At 35.9% G+C, this 22,218-nt stretch overlaps 3 protein-coding genes across 3 annotated transcripts; all 3 read right to left on the bottom strand.

Annotated features, from left to right (window-relative positions):
* Window positions 1-522: 522 nt before the first annotated feature.
* Window positions 523-2,920, bottom strand: LOC133778983 (probable serine/threonine-protein kinase At1g01540). Its single transcript, XM_062218991.1, has 6 exons — window positions 2,286-2,920; window positions 1,823-1,924; window positions 1,596-1,715; window positions 1,329-1,490; window positions 1,049-1,181; window positions 523-950 (listed from the first exon to the last, which is right to left on the bottom strand). The coding sequence occupies exons 1-6, from the start codon at window positions 2,810-2,812 to the stop codon at window positions 732-734; spliced, it is 1,263 nt and encodes a 420-aa protein (XP_062074975.1). The 5' UTR covers window positions 2,813-2,920; the 3' UTR covers window positions 523-731.
* Window positions 2,921-3,386: 466 nt separating this feature from the next.
* On the bottom strand, window positions 3,387-7,477 carry LOC133834668 (glutaminyl-peptide cyclotransferase-like). The gene is made up of 11 exons (XM_062264343.1): window positions 6,933-7,477; window positions 6,621-6,677; window positions 6,177-6,212; window positions 5,870-5,934; window positions 5,640-5,703; window positions 5,262-5,379; window positions 4,899-4,996; window positions 4,400-4,470; window positions 4,255-4,282; window positions 4,074-4,128; window positions 3,387-3,834 (listed from the first exon to the last, which is right to left on the bottom strand). Exons 1-11 carry the CDS (start codon window positions 7,200-7,202, stop codon window positions 3,713-3,715), a joined length of 984 nt encoding a protein of 327 aa, XP_062120327.1. The 5' UTR covers window positions 7,203-7,477; the 3' UTR covers window positions 3,387-3,712.
* An 8,713-nt stretch (window positions 7,478-16,190) lies between these two features.
* Window positions 16,191-20,719, bottom strand: LOC133834667 (protein REVEILLE 6). The gene is made up of 8 exons (XM_062264342.1): window positions 20,401-20,719; window positions 19,025-19,082; window positions 18,395-18,524; window positions 18,147-18,317; window positions 17,938-18,042; window positions 17,216-17,325; window positions 16,916-16,975; window positions 16,191-16,751 (listed from the first exon to the last, which is right to left on the bottom strand). Exons 1-8 carry the CDS (start codon window positions 20,631-20,633, stop codon window positions 16,644-16,646), a joined length of 975 nt encoding a protein of 324 aa, XP_062120326.1. The 5' UTR covers window positions 20,634-20,719; the 3' UTR covers window positions 16,191-16,643.
* Window positions 20,720-22,218: the final 1,499 nt, after the last annotated feature.

The following is a 22,218-nucleotide window of genomic DNA, read 5'->3' as shown; positions in this document are numbered from 1 at the left end:
TAATAAGTGAGTTTACATTTAATTAAATTTTATTTAAGTTAAAAAAATGTATGATTTTATTATTTTTAAATAATTATTATTGTAAAATATCTCAAAAATATCTTATTTTAATTTATTTAATTATTTATTATTTTTAAATAATTATCATTGTAAGATCTCTAAAAAAATATCATATTTTAATTTGTTTAATTATTTATTATTTTTAAATAATTATATTTGTAAAATATCTCAAAAATATCCTATTTTAATTTTTTTAATTATTTAAGTTTAAGTGTTTACAAATTAATATTAAATATAAGAATAATCTAATAAATATAAGAATATTCTATTAAAGTTAGTATTAAAAAAAATAAAAAATCGTTAAAACTATAAATTTTCTTTATCTAGATACTGATATATATATATATATATGTATATGTATATTAGTTGATACGCCACTATTATGTGAGACTAATAAATATGTAACATAGAATATGAATTTTCTTTTGTTGCATGATGAATGAATGTATTGATGTCTTTTCCTTGAACTTTTATTGTAGCATTCTGACTGTCTTGTGGACCACATTGGTTTGAGAAGTCCCTCACTTTAGCTGACAATTCTCATGTTATAGGAGCAAATAATTGACACCAGTTGAAAAAGAAAAAAACAATTAAAGGACATTCTTATAGTTGAAGAACAATAATTTTGCTCTTATAACAGTAACTATATATACTCATCAATGTCATCATCATCACCGAGTAGGTTGAAGTAACAAGTCACGAGGCTGAAGCATGTGAATAACATCTCCCATATTAGGCCTGTGATCCTCATCAAGATCAACACAACGAAGAGCTATCAATAGAATTCTTTTGAGTTCTATTGAACAAGGCAGCTCAGGCAAACTTGGGTCTAACACATCACCAGTTCTTTCCATTGCAACCATTGACTTTAGCCACTCCACCAGATATGGCTACAAATAAGTGAAAATTTTAAATATATATATGTATATTTGTGTAAATAATTTATTAAAACAAAAGCCCAGATGAGTCAAAGCAAGGTGTAACATACATGAGATTCATGGTGATCTATTGGGAGCCTCCCTGTTATGATTTCCATGATAAGAATTCCAAAGCTATAAACATCATGTTTCTCAGTGAAAGTTATAGGAGATGATACATCATCATATTCCGGAGCTAGGTAACTGAATATAATATATATATATATTATATGTACAAAAATATCACATAGTTAGTAAGTGAACCATATGCATACATTGTATACACAAATATATTATGTTTTATAATGTCTAGTATAGTGTATGCATGAAAGAAGCAAAAGATGAACTAACCCTAATGATTCCATGATTGAATATCCCCACCGCGGCCCAAAGAGGTTTGCAAGTGAAAAATCAGTAATCTTTGGATTGAATTGGTGATCAAGCATGATGTTACTCGATTTTAAGCTTCTGTGGAGGATTTTTTGTTCGATGCCCTCGTGAAGGTAAGCCAATCTGCATAAATATATATACCACTCTTAATGTAATACTAATGTCTAGGAAGTTAATTAATCCACTCAAGGATTAAATTAGCTTAAATTAAGGGTTTTCAAATCAAACCCTTTTGCTATTCCTTGTATTATGTTCATCCTCATGCTCCAACTCAGTCTGATTTGTTGAGGGCATTGATGAAGCCAATGCTGCAAATTATTATTGTCTACATATTCGTACACAAGTATCCTAACACCAGCAAGAAACTATTCATAAATAAGAAATATTTTCTCTAGTGTTATAAAGGTCGACTTTAAAGGTTTATTAGTTTTAATGTTAAATAAGAAAAGTGATACCTGTGAACTCCTTCTAGACAGTAACCAAGCAGCTTCACAAGGTTTTTGTGTCTGACATGTCCAATTGCCTCCACTTGTGCTATAAATTCCTCGAGGTGGCAACTGTTGAATAATGAACACCATTATATAAGAGGTGGCTAGAAGAACATGATGTAAGTTGTTTACCTTGTGACATGGTTAATTTGTGTATGCCATAGTTCAATTATTGTTACTTGTGTAATTTTATACTTCTCAAAAGAAATTCTCTTTAGCTCAATCTCAACATAGACATGCAAATCAGTGGCTAATTTGGGATTTATTTCTTCAATTCAAGCAATAGATCTCCATGCAAATAAATTGGAACCCTTCTCCTTTTCTGCCACACATACATCATCAATCGTAAAATTGAGCTAATGCAAATGATTTTCTCATATTAAACTACGCAATCCACAAGTACTAATAGCAAACATTCAACTAGTAGTACCTGTTTGTCAGTAACTTCTTCACTGCAACACGAGTATTATCAAACAAAACACCACAATAAACAGTTCCATAATCTCCATTACCAATGACATTTTCTCTAGCGAACCCATTTGTTGCCACATCAATCTCATTCATGCTAAACATTTTCTTCCCTGCATCCCTGGGCCGGGCCACCAACGATTCTACATCACTGGCAACACAACTAGTCCGAGTACTCCATTGGCCTGACATAGCCGGCCCATATCTAAAGCCCATCGTTTCACACTCTGAGAGGTTACGAGAGAGTAGTCTTCTATCAAGGGATGAAGTGTTGTTGTAAGCACTTTGGCCAACGTTGGGAGATGAGATACGATATCTAGCTTTGTAAGATTTGTGCCTACCACATAGAATCAAGTAGAGATATATGATGATGATAATGACAGTTGCTAAGGAGAAAATGAGTAGAACCAAAATCCATAGCTTGATATGAAAGAATGAGGTTGGCTTGAAGAGACTTTCCACTCCTAATGATGATACTTTGGAAGACATGATATTCTTGGGTGAGGGAGCTTAGAGAATCAGAGATCAGAGGTATTTGATGAAAAGAAAATTAGTTTGGATTCATGGGATGTTGCAATGTGGCTCACTTTGAATTAGTCTTAGTATGACTCATTTTATTTAAGTAGTTTATTGCTTCTGTTTAGGCATTTAGTTTATTTGTTTCCTACTTCTAAGCCAGTTTGTATTCATGGAAACATTCTATTGAATGAAGTATAAGAAATTACCAAATTGAGTTTTCTTTACGGAGGCATTTGGGTTATAAAAAAAGGGCCATAAAATAGAAATTTAAGTTATAACAATTGATATATTTCTTTGAAAAAATACATAATACATATATTTATACGTATAAATGAGTTTAGTTGCATCTTTTTTAATAAGCTAGAAATTAACAGGATTCAGTTTGGAGGACATCATTGTACTTCTGCTAAACTAATCAAGTAACCAATCAATAGTCTTATGCCACTTCAACAAAACCAATAGATAGTATATATGTACGTGTGTGAAACTGAATCATAAATACAGCAAAAGCATAAACAGCACACAATTTGAGATGGTATGGACATTTCTAAAACAAAATCTATAATATTATAATAAATTTGAAATTTATTCATAGAATAGCAAGCCAAAGATGGAGATGTAGCGATGGAGATGTAGCTCTGCTAAGGCCATCCAGTGTCCCAATACAACTTATTATTAGTCTGTACAATCAAGTAATGTCTCCTATTTATGCTAGTATGGGACTTTTACAAAATATCAGCCACCACTAGAGCAACCGAGTGCAGTTTCTCCATACTTTGCCGGATGTAATGATGTAATACAGAAACTAGACTAGAGAAGCCTGTCCTGCTCTTGGCAATGATGGATATAACAAGATCTTGGGACAAATGTCTACGGCCTCCGAAAATTGTGTGGAGGTGGCATGCACAGCTGCTCAATGGCCCCGGGACTAAGTTGTTTCTTTATTGGCTGCAGTTTGATCTCATAAAGCTTCGGCCATAGCTTTCCAGTCACTGCAAACATGTATTAGTTTTTGTGATTAGGCAGCACAACGCTGGTTGAGTTAAGAACTCTCAAAAAACTGAGATAAAAGAAAGCTAAGCTTTTACTCGATAAAAATGTAACAAGGTCTGAGATATTAAACAATTGTCATACCTCACTAAAGAGATTATAAACTTATCTCAGTATTGTTAGGCGGAGTGATTATTAATAATTTGAGATAAAAGACCACACTCCACATTAAAGTACTTACCAAAAATGCGGTTTTTGTTCCTATCCCAAGCAATGCCATTTAGAACATCTATATCCTAAAAAAGAAAAGTAAATAAGCAAATAAGTTACGAAAAAAATTGTTAAAATAAAATTCAGGTTCTTGTTGTCATATATATAATTTTGATCACTACACAAGATATAGTTTGGTTCTATCAGCTTACCTGATGCCCAGCACGTATCAGCTCATCCCTGTTAAGGGAAAAAAAAGCCATGGACTCTCAGTAAAAAAAACCCTTTGATATTCCAAGCATAGAATTTTAATGGTGTCCGAACAATAATAAAGAAATTGAAACTGAGAAGAACAACCTCAGCTTTGGAAGGAGAATCCATCCAAGCACACTACCATCCCCATACGAGATTCTAGCAATGCAGTCTGTCTACACAATACGCATTAAAAAGAAATTTCATTAAGAAAGGCACTACAGAACAGCTCAAGACATTTTTTTATCTTGGTCAGAAATGACAATATTAAAAAAAAGAGAACATTATAAATGCTTATCAGACACTCCCTACACCAAACTGGATACTACTGATATTATTGTATGTTCCCATGCATCCTACAAACACATGCACAAGACACAGAAGTTAAAGTATAATTTATGAACACATTATATTTAGCTGAAATATTGGAATCCAGCTACTTTTGACACCTAAGATCACGACATATAAGCAAACTGAGATCTAGAAGTAAAAGCAATTGTAGCACTTCTGATTCATTAATTTCATTGCAAGTGAGTTCAACATCCTAATATAAGAAAAAGTTAAATAGCACACAAATTTAACTGTAAGTGATGCAAAAACTTACTCCCCAAACGTTTGCCCAAACTTCGCCATTTATAAACTCCAGCTCATTAATGTTATGTACTTCATCACCATTGAATTTGACGATCTTTTTACTTATGACTGGCATGGAAGACAGGAAAATCAATCAACAAAGGACATGAACTTACCAGTACACAATTAATTGAACAACTGAACGATTACCATCAAATGGAGGAAATCAGATATGTGAAAGAAACTAGGATTAATTACTGGCAGGAAATATATATGTATATATATATATATTATATAGTGGAGAAAATTACGCTTAAGTTTCTAGCATGGGAGTAAAAAGAAAAAGGAAGGAAGAAAAGAAAGAACTGAAATCAAATTTTATAGTAAAACAAACCTTTCAGTGTTTGAGGGTCAATCTTGTACAATGTTGACGTCCCATCACTTCCAAACAACACTTTGTCATCAGTTGCGAGTCCCCAACCATCTTTCATTTGATGAGTAAATTTCTTGAACTGGGTCAAACACAAAGCCATGAAACTCATCAAGATAACAACCTGGAAATCAATTTTTAGGTATTCTGAAAAGAATAATTCGATTCAATCTCTACATTACTAAATGCTTCTAACAAGGAAAGAAAACTACAACAGTAATTTAAAACAAAAGACTAGGAAGCTGTTATTTTCTTCATGTTATTGAAATAATGGCAACAGTCAATCCAAAACAAAAGTATGGAAAAAAAAAACTGTGGGAAGTAACGAGTTAAAGCACCAACTTTGCTTAGATTATAACGGTCATATATGAAACCAGTTTCTGTCAACCAAGTTACTTGGAACAGCCTACAAAAGAACAGATAATTTCTCATCAGCATTGCTTCAGGATTTGTCAGACTTCAACTATAACATTTGTATGATAAAACAATGGAAGGCAGTGCTACTAATTATTGACATTTGTTTCTCCATTTTTTTAGTTGAAAAGAATGCAATAAACTTTCTCTTCACAGACCTTTGGCCAATTAGAGTCAGACCCTCACCAAAATAGGAACTATCCATCTGTTGAAGAACCTTGACCTGTCATACAAAATTAAGATCACTTTTAGATTTAAAATTTTGGATCATTGCAATAGTAAGTTAATCTCATTGGTGAATTAAAATCTACCAACAGAAATAAATTATTGATTATATCTAACAGCAGCAACCATCAATCTCACTGTCATTAATAAATCAACAAATTCTGGCTGCATTATTTCACAAAGTTAATTATTTCATTTAATTTAGAGAACAAGAAAGAGTTAGAAGACTAAATAAAATACCTTCCCAGTTTGAAGAGCAACCTTTCGCACAGATGACTGGAAGTGGAACAGTAGAAAAGAATAAGGTCAAATGGTGAAACATCCACAGTAACTCCACTAGAAAAAGGATAAATGTAATTTGATGTAATGCAAAATATACAGCCTAATTATAAATGCATTCACACACGTATGAATTAATCTCTATCTGCATAGGTGTATTAGTTGTGAGGCCGACCACAAGGTGGTTCGGTACAAGAATAGATTTAAAACCAACTACAAAGTTCAGGAAACCTTGGAAATTACCTATTTAGGTATTGGGTTTACAACAACTAAGGAAAAGGGGAAAGAAAAAAAAATCTTTAAACCTTTCCAAATGTTGGTAATTACAAAACAACATTAGGCTTTTGCCACTAAAAACCCCTTAAACAAGTTTAAATCTTAGAAAAATTGAATGGCATAGCTCACCTTACCATACATGCCAGTTGACTCAAACAGGGTGTCATTGCCAGCATAGAGAAGCCCCTGAAAACCAAAATAGGCATAACATAAGTTTACCATATAAATATTCAAGCTTTAACTCAGTCAGAAAAACAAAACCCATAAAATATTATGAGTCCTGGAATCTAGTTTTTTATTCATGAAGGTGTAATACTACTGCATGAATCAATACCCAAAGTTTCAAAATGATATGAAATCTTATACTGTACATAGAGAATGAGAACAAAACAAAAATTCTAATAACCAAGTAAATGATCTAAATTTCGCAATAGACTTTACCTGAGTAAATGCTTGTGGGTCATGAGGGAACTCATTGACAACCTCGATCGAGTAAATTGTAGGAGAACCGGCACCATACTTGGGCACGGTCCACATGTTCGACGAAATGCCCAGTGGAACAACCACGCAAAGCATGAGGAAAACGGCAAATATCAGAGAGCCTCTTCTGAAACTGGAATGAATTGGTACAGAAGCCATGGGAGAGTTGGGATTGGAATTGGAATTGAAGCGTTTATTGAGATTCCTCTTTCTAAGCGATACTTTGGACATGGTGTTTGGATTTAGTCATGGATCCACGCACGGTCACTGAGGACAAGAGGTGAAGCTTTCGAAGTGGGGTGCGTACAGCGCCCAGAGATTGCAGAGACCAAAATGGCCACTATAATACGCCGGCGGCGTTGGTTAGTTGGTTGACTGGGAAGAGCAGGTCCAGCTGGTATTGGGTGAGGAGCTCTCCAGCTGACTATCAATTAAAACTGAACGCACGGCCGAAAAGTCCGTCCTCCATTTTCACCAGCAAAATCAGCCCACGAGTACCCTTGTTTAATTATTTAGCAAATGAGGTTCGGGTTCTTATTTGTGAGCCATCACAATATTGAGTCGGGTTGTTAGGCCCAATCACAATAATAATTTATGAGAATTTATAACAGATGGTCCAAATTAAGTGTATTTGAAGCACAATATTCTTATTTTAAAAATTGTAAAAAAAATAGCCTTTTAAATCATTAATGTACTAAATTATCTTTACTGCATCATTTCTATCATATTTCTTAGCAAAACAATGTGAATGAGAGTGATATTATCAAAAAATTTCTCAGCAAAAAAAAAAAAACAACGAGAAGGAGAGGGAGAAGTCGACTATTTACTTCTATGGTCGCCGGCAATTGAATCTCAATCTACTTCTCTCTATTTTTTCCAGTAAAGAGGAAATGACACATATGAAATTTTACTGTATTAGTTTTTTGGAAATAGTCATTTATTAATTATTTTTTAAAGAATAACATTTATCTAAATAATGTCTGATTTGAGAGCTAATTTGCTTGTTAGCCCATAATTTAGACACTTCTACTCAAACCTCGCAAACAACATTAACAAAAGAAAGGAGATTTGTTAGTCGAGAGTATGACTCTTTACATTTTGTTTTATGTGTTATTTTTTTAAAATGTTTTACATTTTATTTTTCGTATTTACTATTGCTACTTTTTGAATTATTCTTAGTATTTTTTTTTATTAATACGACTTTATTAAGTCCATATTTTCACTAATACAATTTGCTCATCCTATATGAAAGCATCAACTAATGTATATCAATATGATTAATATGTATTTTTGAAACATTTATCATATACAAACATAAAAGTGATAGCATCAACTTCATCGTCTATAAGTCTTATAGTGTAGTTTTATTTATAAATGACAACATTAAATTAATTAGATTAGCTTTGTCTTGTTGTTTGTTACTACATCAACTAATTTTCTAGATCTTTAATTGTAGATTCAACTAATATTTGTTACCTTGTCTTAAAATTAAATTTGAATATCTGGCTGTGAACAAATTGTTCAAATTCAAGATTCGCCCTAAGCATAAGTGGACCAGACCTGTGCTTAGGGCCGTAATTAAGAAAGGTCCATAATTTTCAAAAATATTATTGTATTGTATACAAAAGACCTCTAATTTTATAAAAATACCATATTATATATATATTATAAAAATAACAAAATTTGTCTTAGGCCCCCAATGTTTACCAGCTGCCCTGTTCAAATTTAGTTCGAAATTGAACATCAATATATGCAACTCAGTATTTTTGTTGATTTAGTTACTTTATGCCTACATACACATGCAACATGACAATTAAACTCCCTCACTCTTATACTCATTACGTAGTCCACCATGGAAGTGCAGAAACAAAGCTCCATACTAGTTGTGGAATGTTGTGATTGTAGAAGAAGCTGAAAAAAAAACTTCAAGAACATAAAACATGTACAAATTGTAAAAATGAAATATATATATCTACACACTGTATAAGTGAAAAAAAATTAATGCTTTACATATATTAATGAAAAAGAAAATTTACGCAATACATTTTATGAAATATGTTTGGGAAATTTACACAAATACTTTAAAAATGCAAACTTATTCCAAAAATATAAATAAAAAAATTGAGAAATCCTGCTTCCCCAATTTTTTTTTAGTTTGTAAAAAAATTACATTTTGGTACCTTAAAATAACAATAAGATACTGATTGGTCACTTTTTTTATTTATAAAAAATTTTATTTATAGATTATATTATTTCATATACATTTTGGTTACCTCCAGAACTTATATGTAGACATCTTAATATATCAATTAATTAATTTTATGCTATATTATGGTATCTTATTATTTAAGATATTTTTACATTACCTTCAAGTCTATTTTAAAATCTAATTAGTTATCATATAGTATAAAAAATTACTTATATAATTCTAAGTTACCATGAATAACTTATTGGAAAATTATACTATTTAGTATACTACATAGCTACTTTAAAAAAAACTACATTTTTGTTGCTTTTAAAATCATTTAAGATATCAATTTGTTATATTGTGATATATGACTAAATTTTTTTGTATGACACAAATTTAAAGCAACCAACGAACTTGATGAGTTACAAATTTAGTCTCTCACTTGCTTTTAAAGGATTTAGTCCTTCATGAGATGTGTGCCATTGGAATATATAAAATACATTTTGAGTGGTTGGATGATAATTTCTTTACAAAATCATGTTAAAATGCCATTTCACCCTTAGTAACCCCTTAGTAACTTGTAACTAGTTTGTGTGTTTTTTTAATAGACCTCCCCAAAAAAATCTATCAACCTCTTACTAACTTGTAACCAGTTTGTGTGGTTTTTTAATAGACCTCCCCAAAAAAATCTATCTTTCTTCATGTTGACGGTGAAATCTCGTCAACGAAATTAGGTCGGAAAACTCAAAGGTAAATGCAACGATGTTTAGATAAGAACTTAGAATTAACTTATGAAAGGATAAACACAGATGAACAATGGAGTGAAAAATGTATATTGCTTAATAGCCTCTACATACAATGAATTTTCCAACCCCCCTCTCTGTGGAAGTGGGGTTCCTTTTATAGTAGGCTCTAATGGCCCTGGGTACATGGTGGTCCAGGGGACCAGATGGTACATAAGTACACTAACAGGAAAGTTGTTCCAGGGGTCGTGATGTCGGCTCTGGTGCAAGGTCAGAGATCATGGGAGCACCTCACATCCTGTACCTGGTCATGCCTCCACTACCTGCCTGGTACGGGTGTCAGAGGAGTGGCTGGTGAGGACCACAGATGGTACTTTGTTCGTACCTCCACTACTTATCTGACGTGGGTACTATGTCCGTACTCTAACTCCTTTCAGTTTGTCAGTGGACTCCGTACCTCATGAGATCAATGCCATGTGACCCTCATTTGCAAGGCATAGATTCGAGGTGGTAATGGCCCATGCACTGGTCGTGCCTTGCAAGGCTCCTAGTGGCGAAGGGCCTAGCTATACTTGCCTCCTTGTGGCATGGATCCAGACTAGCGACGCGATGGTGCAATGGCCTCCCGAGAAGATGGTGGCCTACGGGCCTCACTGGTGGCGCGTGCCTGATGGCCTCGCTAGGAGGGGCATGCCTGATGGCCTCGCTAGGAGGGGCATGCCTGATGGCCTCGCTAGGCGGCGCATGCCTGATGGCCTCGCTAGGAGGCGCATGCCTGATGGCCTCGCTAAGTGGTGCATGCCTGATGGCCTCGCTAGGCGGTGCATGCCTGATGGCCTCGCTAGGAGGCGCATGCCTGATGGCCTCGCTAGGAGGGGCATGCCTGACCTGATGGCCTCGCTAGGAGGCGCATGCCTGATGGCCTCGCTAGGAGGCGCATGCCTGATGGCTCGAGGACCCAATGAGAGTGTAGGCGTATGGGGGTCTAAGTGCGTTCTTTGGGTCTTTTATAAGCATGGAATATTGAACATCCACGGGGGTATGTCCCGGGTGTCTTTGGCAGCGTTTACGCGTATGAGTGCATCTTGACCCGTGAGCATGTCAGCCTTGCGCGGGCACGTCGAACCTCACTATGTGAGGGCCTTGTGCAGCTATCCTCTTGCAGTATTCATTGTGGCCCCTTAGCTTAGCAGGGCCAAACCTTGTGGCTCATAATGTGTTGTTTCTTCAACAAGGCCTACATGCTCGGACCCAATAGCATGAATAAGTGACCTGTGTCCCTATGTTCCAACCCGGGACTAAAGAGTTTTTATTTGGTGGATTTTTGGCATCCACACTTGCCCCCCAGTCTATAGGGAGGCCTTTAGGCGTTCTTGTAGACTCTTCTCTTCCTTTTTATTATCCTTTTTTTTTTTTTTGGTATTCATCATGCTCGAGGTCCTTTGGAACCCACGCGAAAGGGGGTTCGATAGGTCTCTCTTTGGTGCACCTTGGTTGCACCTATAAGGATATATTGACCCCTTGGGTTCTAGTTATCCTTTTATATATTTTCACGCGCGCTTATTATATCTTGCGAGAAGCGTCTTTCTCGTCATTAGGCATAGTACTATTTTTGCAAGCGTCTTCTTTGAGACCCTTTTTGCAAGCGTCTTCTTTGAGACCCTTTTCGGAAGTGTCTACTTCGAGACCCTTTTCGATAGCGTCTACTTTGGAGACCCTTTTTGGAGGCGTCTACTTTGGAGACCCTTTCTGGAGGTGTCTACTTCGGAGACCCTTTTTTGGAGGCATCTACTTTGGAGACCCCTTTTGGAGGTGTCCACTTCGGAGACCCTTTTTGGAGGCGTCTACTTTGGAGGCCCTTTCTGGAGGTGTCTACTTCGGAGACCCCTTTTGGAGGTGTCTACTTCGGAGGCCCTTTTTGCAACTTTTGAGTTGATCTCCCCTCGGGTCGGGACTTTCATGGCTAGATGGTCTTCGTTCAATTTCGAGCTTGGTCAACGACCCCTCTAGCACGATGCCCCATTCTATATGGAATCTTCATACGTATTGGTAGTAGGGAAACTGAAGGAAGGTTCGCTTTCTTCCACGTAGAAGTTCTTATGGCCCTCTTCCACACGTATGTACTTCTGTGCTCTCTCAAAGAAGTCGTCCAAATTCGAAACTTCTCTTTTGAGCATGCTCCCCCACAACTTGCTTCCTGGACGAACTCCGGCTGTAATAGCCATCTTGTGCTCCGCTTTGGTTAAACCTTTCACCTTTGTTGCTTCTATACTGAACCTATGGATGTAGTCCTTCAGACTTTCATTCTCGCCTTGTTTTATGTTAGCGAGGTTGGTGGTTGGCATGACGTAATCACAGGATGCATGGTGTTGCTGAAGAAATTCATCAGAGAATTGTTGCCATGACTCAATTGTCCCTGGCCTCAACCTCTTGAACCACTTGTACGCCACTCCTTTAAGTGTAACGACGAAGCAATGACACTTTGCCCTGTTGTTGACCCCTCTTAACCTCATCAAGTTATTGAAGGTGTCTAAATGATATTTTGGGTCAGTAGTACCCTCGTACGAAGTCATGCAAGGCTCTCTGAAGCCAATGGGCACCCGCTCAGCCTGAATCTCCCTTGTGAAGGGTGAATCACGGTCAAATTCTTCGTCATCCATGTGCCCCCCAAGTGCAGTGGTGACCTTGCCTCGAGGGCTTCGTATTTTGGTGTCTAGTCCCCTCCTCTTTTTGCATAAGGAGTTTTGTAGGTTCTCGGGCTGATCCCTTGCCTTGGTTGTGTCCCTCGGGGGAACCGCGGGGGGTACGTCTCTTACTTCTGACCTCTCTCCATGGGGCTCTTTTCTTAGGCCAGGGGGTGCTTCTTTTGAGGGGACTTTGGCCTCGTTCTTACGACCATCACCTTCCCTCCACCTTTGCTTCTGGGGACGTTTCGTTGGCCTAGGTCCCCCCTGATACCTCGTCAGGGGGGTTTTACTGGCGGAAAGTTGGGTTCCCCCATCGTCTACGGGGACAGTGCTTTCCCATTTTTCATGCTCCTTCCCTTTACGCGCAGGAGGGGGTGTGCTTGACTTCCCTCGCAATAGGCCATTTAAAACCTCTTGCATGTCCTCTATCTGGGTTTCCAGCTTTCGAGTCTTTTTATGTAACTCTTGAATCTCATCCCTGTAGAGGCGAGTCCTTGAGCCTGAACTTACCGAGCGTACCCCGGGACTCTTGCTTGGCCCGTGCGTTGATGGACCTGGGTCTTGGTGGCCTGAGCGTGGTGCTACCGGAGGCCGGTGAAGTGAATGCACTGGCAGCTCCAAATGACCTCCGTCGGGCCGGATGGTCGGAGATGAGGCTTCCTTCTCCTCCCTTGGGGGAAGAGACTCCTCCGGTCTGCCTCCATGCTTAGGCGGAGGGGGGTCGCTCTGGGTAGCCCTCCACTCTACTTCATCCCGGAGAACCTCATCATCTTGTATTTGCCATAGGCGTTTTGAACGTCTTAGCATCTTTCTTTGCTGGGAATGATGGAAGAACATTGGCTTGATGCTTGTTCTTCCCACAGACGGCGCCAAATTGTTGACGGTGAAATCTCGTCAACGAAATTAGGTCGGAAAACTCAAAGGTAAATGCAACGATGTTTAGATAAGAACTTAGAATTAACTTATGAAAGGATAAACACAGATGAACAATGGAGTGAAAAATGTATATTGCTTAATAGCCTCTACATACAATGAATTTTCCAACCCCCCTCTCTGTGGAAGTGGGGTTCCTTTTATAGTAGGCTCTAATGGCCCTGGGTACATGGTGGTCCAGGGGACCAGATGGTACATAAGTACACTAACAGGAAAGTTGTTCCAGGGGTCGTGATGTCGGCTCTGGTGCAAGGTCAGAGATCATGGGAGCACCTCACATCCTGTACCTGGTCATGCCTCCACTACCTGCCTGGTACGGGTGTCAGAGGAGTGGCTGGTGAGGACCACAGATGGTACTTTGTTCGTACCTCCACTACTTATCTGACGTGGGTACTATGTCCGTACTCTAACTCCTTTCAGTTTGTCAGTGGACTCCGTACCTCATGAGATCAATGCCATGTGACCCTCATTTGCAAGGCATAAATTCGAGGTGGTAATGGCCCATGCACTGGCCGTGCCTTGCAAGGCTCCTAGTGGCGAAGGGCCTAGCTATACTTCCCTCCTTGTGGCATGGATCCAGACTAGCGACGCGATGGTGCAATGGCCTCCCGAGAAGATGGTGGCCTACGGGCCTCACTGGTGGCGCGTGCCTGATGGCCTCGCTAGGAGGGGCATGCCTGATGGCCTCGCTAGGAGGGGCATGCCTGATGGCCTCGCTAGGAGGTGCATGCCTGATGGCCTCGATAGGAGGCGCATGCCTGATGGCTCGAGGACCCAATGAGAGTGTAGGCGTATGGGGGTCTAAGTGCGTTCTTTGGGTCTTTTATAAGCATGGAATATTGAACATCCACGGGGGTATGTCCCGGGTGTCTTTGGCAGCGTTTACGCGTATGAGTGCATCTTGACCCGTGAGCATGTCAGCCTTGCGCGGGCACGTCGAACCTCACTATGTGAGGGCCTTGTGCAGCTATCCTCTTGCAGTATTCATTGTGGCCCCTTAGCTTAGCAGGGCCAAACCTTGTGGCTCATAATGTGTTGTTTCTTCAACAAGGCCTACAGGCTCGGGCCCAATAGCATGAATAAGTGACCTGTGTCCCTATGTTCCAACCCGGGACTAAAGAGTTTTTATTTGGTGGATTTTTGGCATCCACACTTCATTATCTCCCTTTTGCCATTACTACATTTTATCAAACATTCTACCATTTATAATTTTGTTTTTGTTAAATAAACATCTAATTATTCTATTATCAAATATAATGGCAAAATTAATTAATGTTAAATATTCTACTATCTATAAAATTTTATTTAAAAAAAAAAGATCTGGTTAATCTTAGTGTCAAATATATTAGGAAAAAAATAATTAATATATAACATTTTACCATCTATAGTTTTTTTTTTTTTTAAAAAAACACTACTTGAAAAAAATTATATAACTCATTCTACCATATAATATATTCTCAAACCATGTATATAATATACATTCTCAAACATAGTTATTGGTTGAAAAGCGTAAGATTACATTTTTTAAATTATCAGTTTTAGTTACGTGTTACTTGTTTCATGTTACTCAAAAACATCATTTAAATTACTTAGCAGAAACACATTGTCTATGTTACCAGTATTGTAAATAAGTCCTAATTTCATATAAAATTTACTATAAAACCCTCAATTATATATATTTTTGGACATTGAATTACATTTTTGCTTTTATTTTTTAAGTTACATCAACCATATTTTTCCAAATGGTACACATAACTGATAATACCAAGTCAAAAACATATATATAAAAGATTCCAACTATACTCATATTTGGACACTTGGTCAAAACCTGGGTCCCACAATGAAAGTCTTAGTCCTACGAAGGACTAAAGAATTTTCCTTAAAAGTTAACAAACTATATCCTAAAGAATCTATTTTTAAAAAACAATTTAAAATGTTTCTAAAATAGCTTTAAAATTGTTTTGAATACCATATCTTTTAAATATAAAATAAGAATATAATTTTTGTATATTAAATTTTGTGTAAGTTTAAAATTTATTATTTGTTGGTTATCAAAATATAAAAAGAGTCTAAAATGTTATCTTTTATTTGACATCTTTCCAAGCGACGACGAAAAAACATATGCTTCTCAATGTGGCAAAAAAAAATGAAGTTAAGGAGAAGAATGAGAAACGTTTAAAAAAAACGTAAAAACGGTAAACTTGTATAGTGGAAGAACCAAGTTTAAATATTGAATAATATAACGGTATAATTGTAAATAAAATAAGTTACGTTATCATTGGAATTAGTACGATAAAAAAAACAGTTTGAAATATAAATTTTCCATTATGTCTTGGCTATATAATAATTAAATGTTATTTAAAACATTAATCCAATCATCAAATTAGTCTTAACATGTCTAAATCATTTTCTTTGTAATTATCCATTATGGACTAATTGGGTCTTATTTCGTTTCAAGTTGTATGGGAACTCTAGTTTTTTTTCCCACTAACAAGAAAAAGTCCAAAGTATATTGATCTACTTTGCTTTTTTTTTTTTTGTCACTAATACCCCCTTGTATAAAATAAAATGACTAATATGAAAAAGAGACTTGCCCACCCCCCCGCGTTCTGTCAATCAAGATTCAATTGCTGCCCCAGCCAAATACATAGTCATACCATGTATGCACTTCTTTGTCTGCTATAACGAATGTAATATTAGTAGATATCTCATTATTTTAACATTACAACAGACTAATCAAACCAACGCTAGTAAACATATTAAGTCAAAACTTGACTACACAAAAAGCTTGTGCTGTACAAAAATAGCCACAAATACAACACGAATGACCAACTAACTATACATGCAAAGTTTTTTTTTTCCCTCTCCTTTCGTTTATATATACATAAACTAGAATGGAATGGCAAAATTTATCAACATAATGTGTAGTCAAGTAGTCTGACAACACTTGCAACAATTTCATGTAGAACATAAAATCGAATTGAGTTGGGGTGGGCCTTAGAAGCTCTGTAATCTTCTTCACACCTTTCCGAGAATTTAATCTCTACCCGCTTTCCAGTATTTGCACCTTGAGAAACTTTGCAGGCACAGTCAATAGAAGGAAACTTATCAATCTTATGCACTATACAATCTTGGCGACATTCTTGGGTTGGTCGTCATTAAATGACCTGATTGCATCACTCTGATTTATGGTCTCTGATTCAATCTCATAGGATGAAAGCAACTTTCGCTGTATCAATAATGGGAAACAACATTATATAATTTGGTCAGTTAAATATGCCAAGAGCACCATTCTGATTATATTAAGCATACATGTGCTAAAGGTCTTGCAGAAACAAAAGGGCATGTTTTCAGACAAACCATGCCCTAAAGCTCACTGAAATAAATACTTACATGATCTTCAAAATCAGGGCTGGTTAGATTGATGGATAGATTTCTCATCAAAAGTAACACCTGAATAAGAGCCAACAACAAAAGAAATATTACGCATTCCATCGAAGCATACTGGACTTGTGAAACATTCATATTACAGAACAATCTGTATATGAAACAGCCATTAGCTGTTTAGCTATAATCCTCAACGAGATATAGTAACCAAAATCTGAGGTGCTTGCTCCAAGATCAGGCATTGACATTGTTATCACATTATTAATATTAAGCAACCTTACAACATTTCATTTGAAGAAAACATACCGTCTCAACATCGATCTGGTCCATCTTTTTTAGTTTTTGCACATGACCTGTAGTATTTGGGTCAAAGACACTGCCAATGAAGCTATAGACTTGGGCAAAGTCGGGAAGAACTGCAGAAGATGTATAGATATCATTGAGACTTAAGTCCAAGTATAGAATCAAGCAATAAAATCAAGAAGATGAGCGAGACAAGCATATTTGCTCAATATGAGACTACATATGGTACCCAGTTCACCATGAAATTCTGATTACCAACCTAATTAAATGGCTGCGGGATATTTAAATTAAAAGTAAATCCTAGAAAAATGATGCAAGCACTACTGTCAATTCTAACCTACACTAAGATCAAGTAACATATAACATCTACACACATTTAATAGCAATCCAATACCAAAAGCTAAAGAAATGAAGATATTGATAGTATGCAACGCCAACACTAATTTATTCCTCTTAAAAAGGCTCATCAGGGACCACATACAATGACGTAAAAAGATACAAGTATATCTATCTTTAAGAATGTGGTGTGCTCAGTTGTGAGAAATATTATGTCCTCTCTCCACATGCAATCAATATATTACATAAAAATCCAAATGCTTGTTCGGCTGGCACTTATCATGAGTTTCAAGTTAAGTGGGTTTGAAACTAATATTAGATTACTAAACCAGTTAGGTGACTATGTAGTCTATTGGGGAAGAAAAGCTATCAATGAATTTAAGCGTTACCTCTCAATTGATGACTATGATTTCCTAGATCAGTTGTTTCAACAATGGGCCGTGCTCTTGGAGTGCTTTCAGTGCTACTGCAACAGTTATTTGCCACACTTGGAGCTGCAAGCATATGCATAATGACTTAAGATGCCATGTTTGTGAAATTGTAAAACAAACAACATTGACATACAGAATTATTGAGGTCTATGCAAATAAAATTATACCTTTTGTTTCATTTGACAAGTTGACTGTCTGTGCAGAATTATTATTCCATGACGAGATAGCAGCACCAGCGAGGGGGCTCCTAAGTGATGAATCTGGCATTTGGATATAACCTGGTTCATGTAAGGCAGATGAAGACTGAAAAGCTCCTGAAACTTGTATGGGTGGTGGTACTGAAAGAAAAGAAAAAAGTTTAATAAGATAGATTGCAAAGTTGGTGAGTTTACAATTTGTCATGCTGGAGATATACCCTGACTATTTTTAGAAGCTTTCTGAGGATATGGATGAGCAGCTTTCCGCTTTGGCCGAGGCGGAGGTAGATGTTCACTTGTCCCATTCTTCTGAACCTTCAGAAAATATTTCTGTGCATGACTACGTATCTGCAGAGGAAAAAAAATCTCATCGGTATTGATATATATATATATACATTACTATTATTTGTTGATTTTGCTATTAAATAATAGAATACATGACTTGATAAGTTAAGATATCAATCATTTCTCCTTTTAACTATTAAAATAAATGAATCAAGAGTACTGAATGGAGATCAGATCAGATTATATGAGACACAATGAGGTTTTTCTAACTGCTTTCATAAGTCAGGATCAGTCCAAACTTGATATTCTATCAAAAGTTAATAGCGCCTACCAAGTGAATGCTTTATTGCCAATCAATTTTATATCGTACGACTTATATCTCTTGCAGGCATATTCTTCCCAATGACTTCCTAAATAGCCTACTGAAATTAAAATTATGAAAGATGGCCATGGGCAGACATTTTAAGCAAATGAAAATCAACCAACTCATTGAATATAATAAAAGTTAGTTATCTTGCACTAAATGCATGAAAATAGTGCACTGTATACGCAATAATGCATACCTGTATAACAGTCTTTGATCCAACAAATGCTTCAATCTTTTTCCAATCGCGGTCAAAGCTGGATGAAAAAAAAAGGTAAATGAGTAAGGTCGCAAAAAATCCAAAAGATCATAACGGCAAGTAGGCAACAGAAAAACAAAAATAAATACTTGCCAGGCATAAATTTAGAAAAATCCTTGAAAATAAACTCCCAACCACAGCACTCCTAACTTCACTTACATCAATAAAACACTTACACCAGTGTTTATATAGCATCTATGAAAAAACACCTATCAACAGCCTTATCAAGCCTTCTTACAAATCCCAGCTAGTGTCATAGCAACGAATATTAGCTTTTACATTTCAAATATTTAGTTTAAAATCAAGTCATTTGAAATCCCATAAAGAAAATCTCTAGTATTTAGAAGTGCCATGGCAGGAGGAGGTTAGCATTTATAAATTACAGATCCTTATTTTTCACATTTATAACATTTAGTTTCAATTAATTTCTAACATTGAAACCAAAAAAAAAAAATCTATAATTGAAAAGATAGAGTTACCCCGCCATTAAATGGACAATCTACATACCTAAGCATAATTCCACTAGAAATTATTGAAACAGGCAATAACTAAAGTTCATGTCTGAATCCCAATGCTGGAAAGAAAAAGAAAAAAAATTCTTCCTCTTTCACTCCAAACTTTTCATCTCTTTTCTTGTATTAGAGATTGTAATTTTTAAAGTTTGAACTGGGGATGAAACACTCAATATTATTCCTCTTATACTGTGATGATAATACTAACTCACAATTAGGCCAACACTCAGAGCTGGTGTAAGAACCAATAAGGAGCTTAAACCACAAAGCACAGTTCGAGAGGGTGAGAAAAGTTGTCCCACTTGAAATACCAGCAACGGATCTACTATTTTTTTTAAAAACTTTCTTTTGTTCTAAAAATCTAGAAATTCTGTTAAAAGTCTTCCATTCAGGTTCCAAATATCACTAAATACTAAAAGAAAAACTACAAACACTTGAAAGGTCTTCAATTCAGGATTTGGAATTAACTTTTATGACAAATATTAACCTTAACGTTTTCCTTATGGATAGTAAGTACAGAAGCAGATGACAACCAACATTTTCTGAATCATTTTCAGAAGCATTTTAGTAAACTGGGCATTACACATTTTCTCTTCACAACCAAGTAAAGCATCCTAATAATTTCCACTCACTCCAAACCTTTTCGTTTCTTCATACTCTCGCATGTAAAAAAATCCTACCCATCAATCCCAATTACAAACCCTAAAACCCTAATTCTCAGGGCATTCTAAAATTACAAAACCACAAATGAAATTATACAAATATTAAAAGAGAAAGTAGAATTGTGAGATAGTATTGATTTACAGTTGGAGGGCTTCGAGGAACTTGTCGTGTTCGGGCTCGGTCCAGCTTTCTCTAGACTTGGTAATGGTGTAAGGCTTTCGGATCTTCTTAGACAGATCCTCCGACGACGAAGTGGTGGAGGTTGTAGTGGCCGTAGCGGTGACCGCCGCCGCGAAGGGTCCGAGACCCGGTAAAGCCATTCCAGTCGGGTCCAAGTAAAAGCTCTCAGACGGGTTCGGGTTGTTGGATACCATACAGAAGAAAACACGCACAAGGACACAGTAAAGCTTCGCTTAGAAATGAATGAAAATGGAAACCCAATTACAATTACTTACCTTTTTTGTGAGGCATTAGATGCTATTATATATCTAGGGGCCTGGGAATATCCCCTGCGCTGCAGCGTACCGGTAAGATTGACCGTTACCCAATCATTATGTGCCGCGCCAATTAGCAATATTTTCCTTTTTTTCATTAATTTATATAAATCTCTAAAATATATGTAGAGACAAGTTTAATTAGAGCAAATTTTAATGTGATTTCATTTTATGTCTATCAATTGTAACATTTTTTTCTTATTTTATTGTTGATGTATGGCACACTAAAAATATGGAATAAAAAATAAATACACGAGTAATACAACTTCATAGATAATTTTAATATTTTATTTTTGATTTTTTGAGGGGAACATTTTAATTTTATAATAGCCCAAAATAAAATTTTAATAAGTTTATGCTTTTATCAATGTAACAATTGCTAAAGGGTAATAATAATTTATTTAATGAAGAAAAAACTGATATTTTCTATTTACCAAAAAAAAAAAGTTGCATTGGATTGAAGTTTCATGCTGGGCACTTATAATTAAGCTTGCATAGCTTTTACAAATGTATAAATATAAAATTACGTTAACTTTAAGGTTAAATTAAACCACATAATATTATTACTAATTTTTAGGTTGTATTTCATGTTTAGATTTAGTGGTCACAAACTTTTATTTTATTTTATAAATAAGTGGTTACATACTTTAAATTTCCGATTTTTTTTTCAATAATGAAAGAAAGTAAAAGGAAAAATACATGTTATTATTAGTATTATTTTTACTTCTTTTTATTTAAAATAATTTGTTTTTTTTAAAAAGTAAAATAAAATTTAATTGTGTTTGGTAGAACGGGAGTGAGTGGGTGAACCCGGAAACAGCAGATAATTTATCGAGTTTAGTGACTCAGTGAGTCGGTTGTGGACCTGTCCTGTCTGGGGTACAGGCGAATGCCGACGAAAACTAGAAAACGACAATGATAAGAGATAGCCCTTCAAACTAGGGGTCGACACGTGGACAGACACATCTTCTAGACACCAAAATCTATGGTCTTCTGCTTTCTCTTTTCCACGTGGACACATCATCCACCACACGATCACAAGGCCTATTGCAACTGTTACACTGATATTTTATTTATTTTTCTTTTTTGTCGAGGTTACACTGATATTTTATTTTTATTTTTGTCGCAAGGTTATACTGATATTTTAAAGTGGCTCTCCATTGATATTTTCTTGTGGGGAGACCTTCATGACTTTTTACATTTCTTTCCTTTTTTGTTTATTTTCATGTGTTTCTCTCTTTTAGTTATTTTGTTTTTAATCAATATTTTGATTTCCAATATTATAAAGTTGGATTAGATGGGAATGTCTTATTCTTCCCTCCTCATAGGCACACCCAGAACAATAATTTGCATAGAATAGAGTAATCTTAAAATAGATAAATAAATATGGGAATAAGTTAAAAATTTAATTCTTATCTCTCAGTTTAACGTTTGAAATAGCTTCTCCGAAAGATGATTGAGTTTA

This window comes from Humulus lupulus, chromosome 5, assembly GCF_963169125.1.
Source record: "Humulus lupulus chromosome 5, drHumLupu1.1, whole genome shotgun sequence".
Classification (NCBI taxonomy): domain Eukaryota; kingdom Viridiplantae; phylum Streptophyta; class Magnoliopsida; order Rosales; family Cannabaceae; genus Humulus; species Humulus lupulus.
This window is presented reverse-complemented; position numbering and strand designations above follow the sequence as displayed.

Excerpts from the sequence above, each read along its gene's own strand:
- LOC133778983 (XM_062218991.1), bottom strand. The coding sequence starts at position 2,812 with ATGTCTTCCAAAGTATCATCATTAGGAGTGGAAAGTCTCTTCAAGCCA. Across the intron at positions 1,182-1,328 it reads TCAATCATGGAATCATTAGG|TTACCTAGCTCCGGAATATG; the intron begins GTTAGTTCATCT and ends TATTATATTCAG. Across the intron at positions 951-1,048 it reads TAGATCACCATGAATCTCAT|CCATATCTGGTGGAGTGGCT; the intron begins GTATGTTACACC and ends ACTTATTTGTAG.
- LOC133834668 (XM_062264343.1), bottom strand. The coding sequence starts at position 7,202 with ATGTCCAAAGTATCGCTTAGAAAGAGGAATCTCAATAAACGCTTCAAT. Across the intron at positions 6,213-6,620 it reads CAACTGGCATGTATGGTAAG|TCATCTGTGCGAAAGGTTGC; the intron begins GTGAGCTATGCC and ends TTCCACTTCCAG. Across the intron at positions 5,380-5,639 it reads ACCGTTATAATCTAAGCAAA|TTCAAGAAATTTACTCATCA; the intron begins GTTGGTGCTTTA and ends TGTTTGACCCAG.
- LOC133834667 (XM_062264342.1), bottom strand. The coding sequence starts at position 20,633 with ATGGTATCCAACAACCCGAACCCGTCTGAGAGCTTTTACTTGGACCCG. Across the intron at positions 18,525-19,024 it reads GATCAAAGACTGTTATACAG|ATACGTAGTCATGCACAGAA; the intron begins GTATGCATTATT and ends TTTCCTCTGCAG. Across the intron at positions 18,318-18,394 it reads AGCTTCTAAAAATAGTCAGG|TACCACCACCCATACAAGTT; the intron begins GTATATCTCCAG and ends CTTTTCTTTCAG.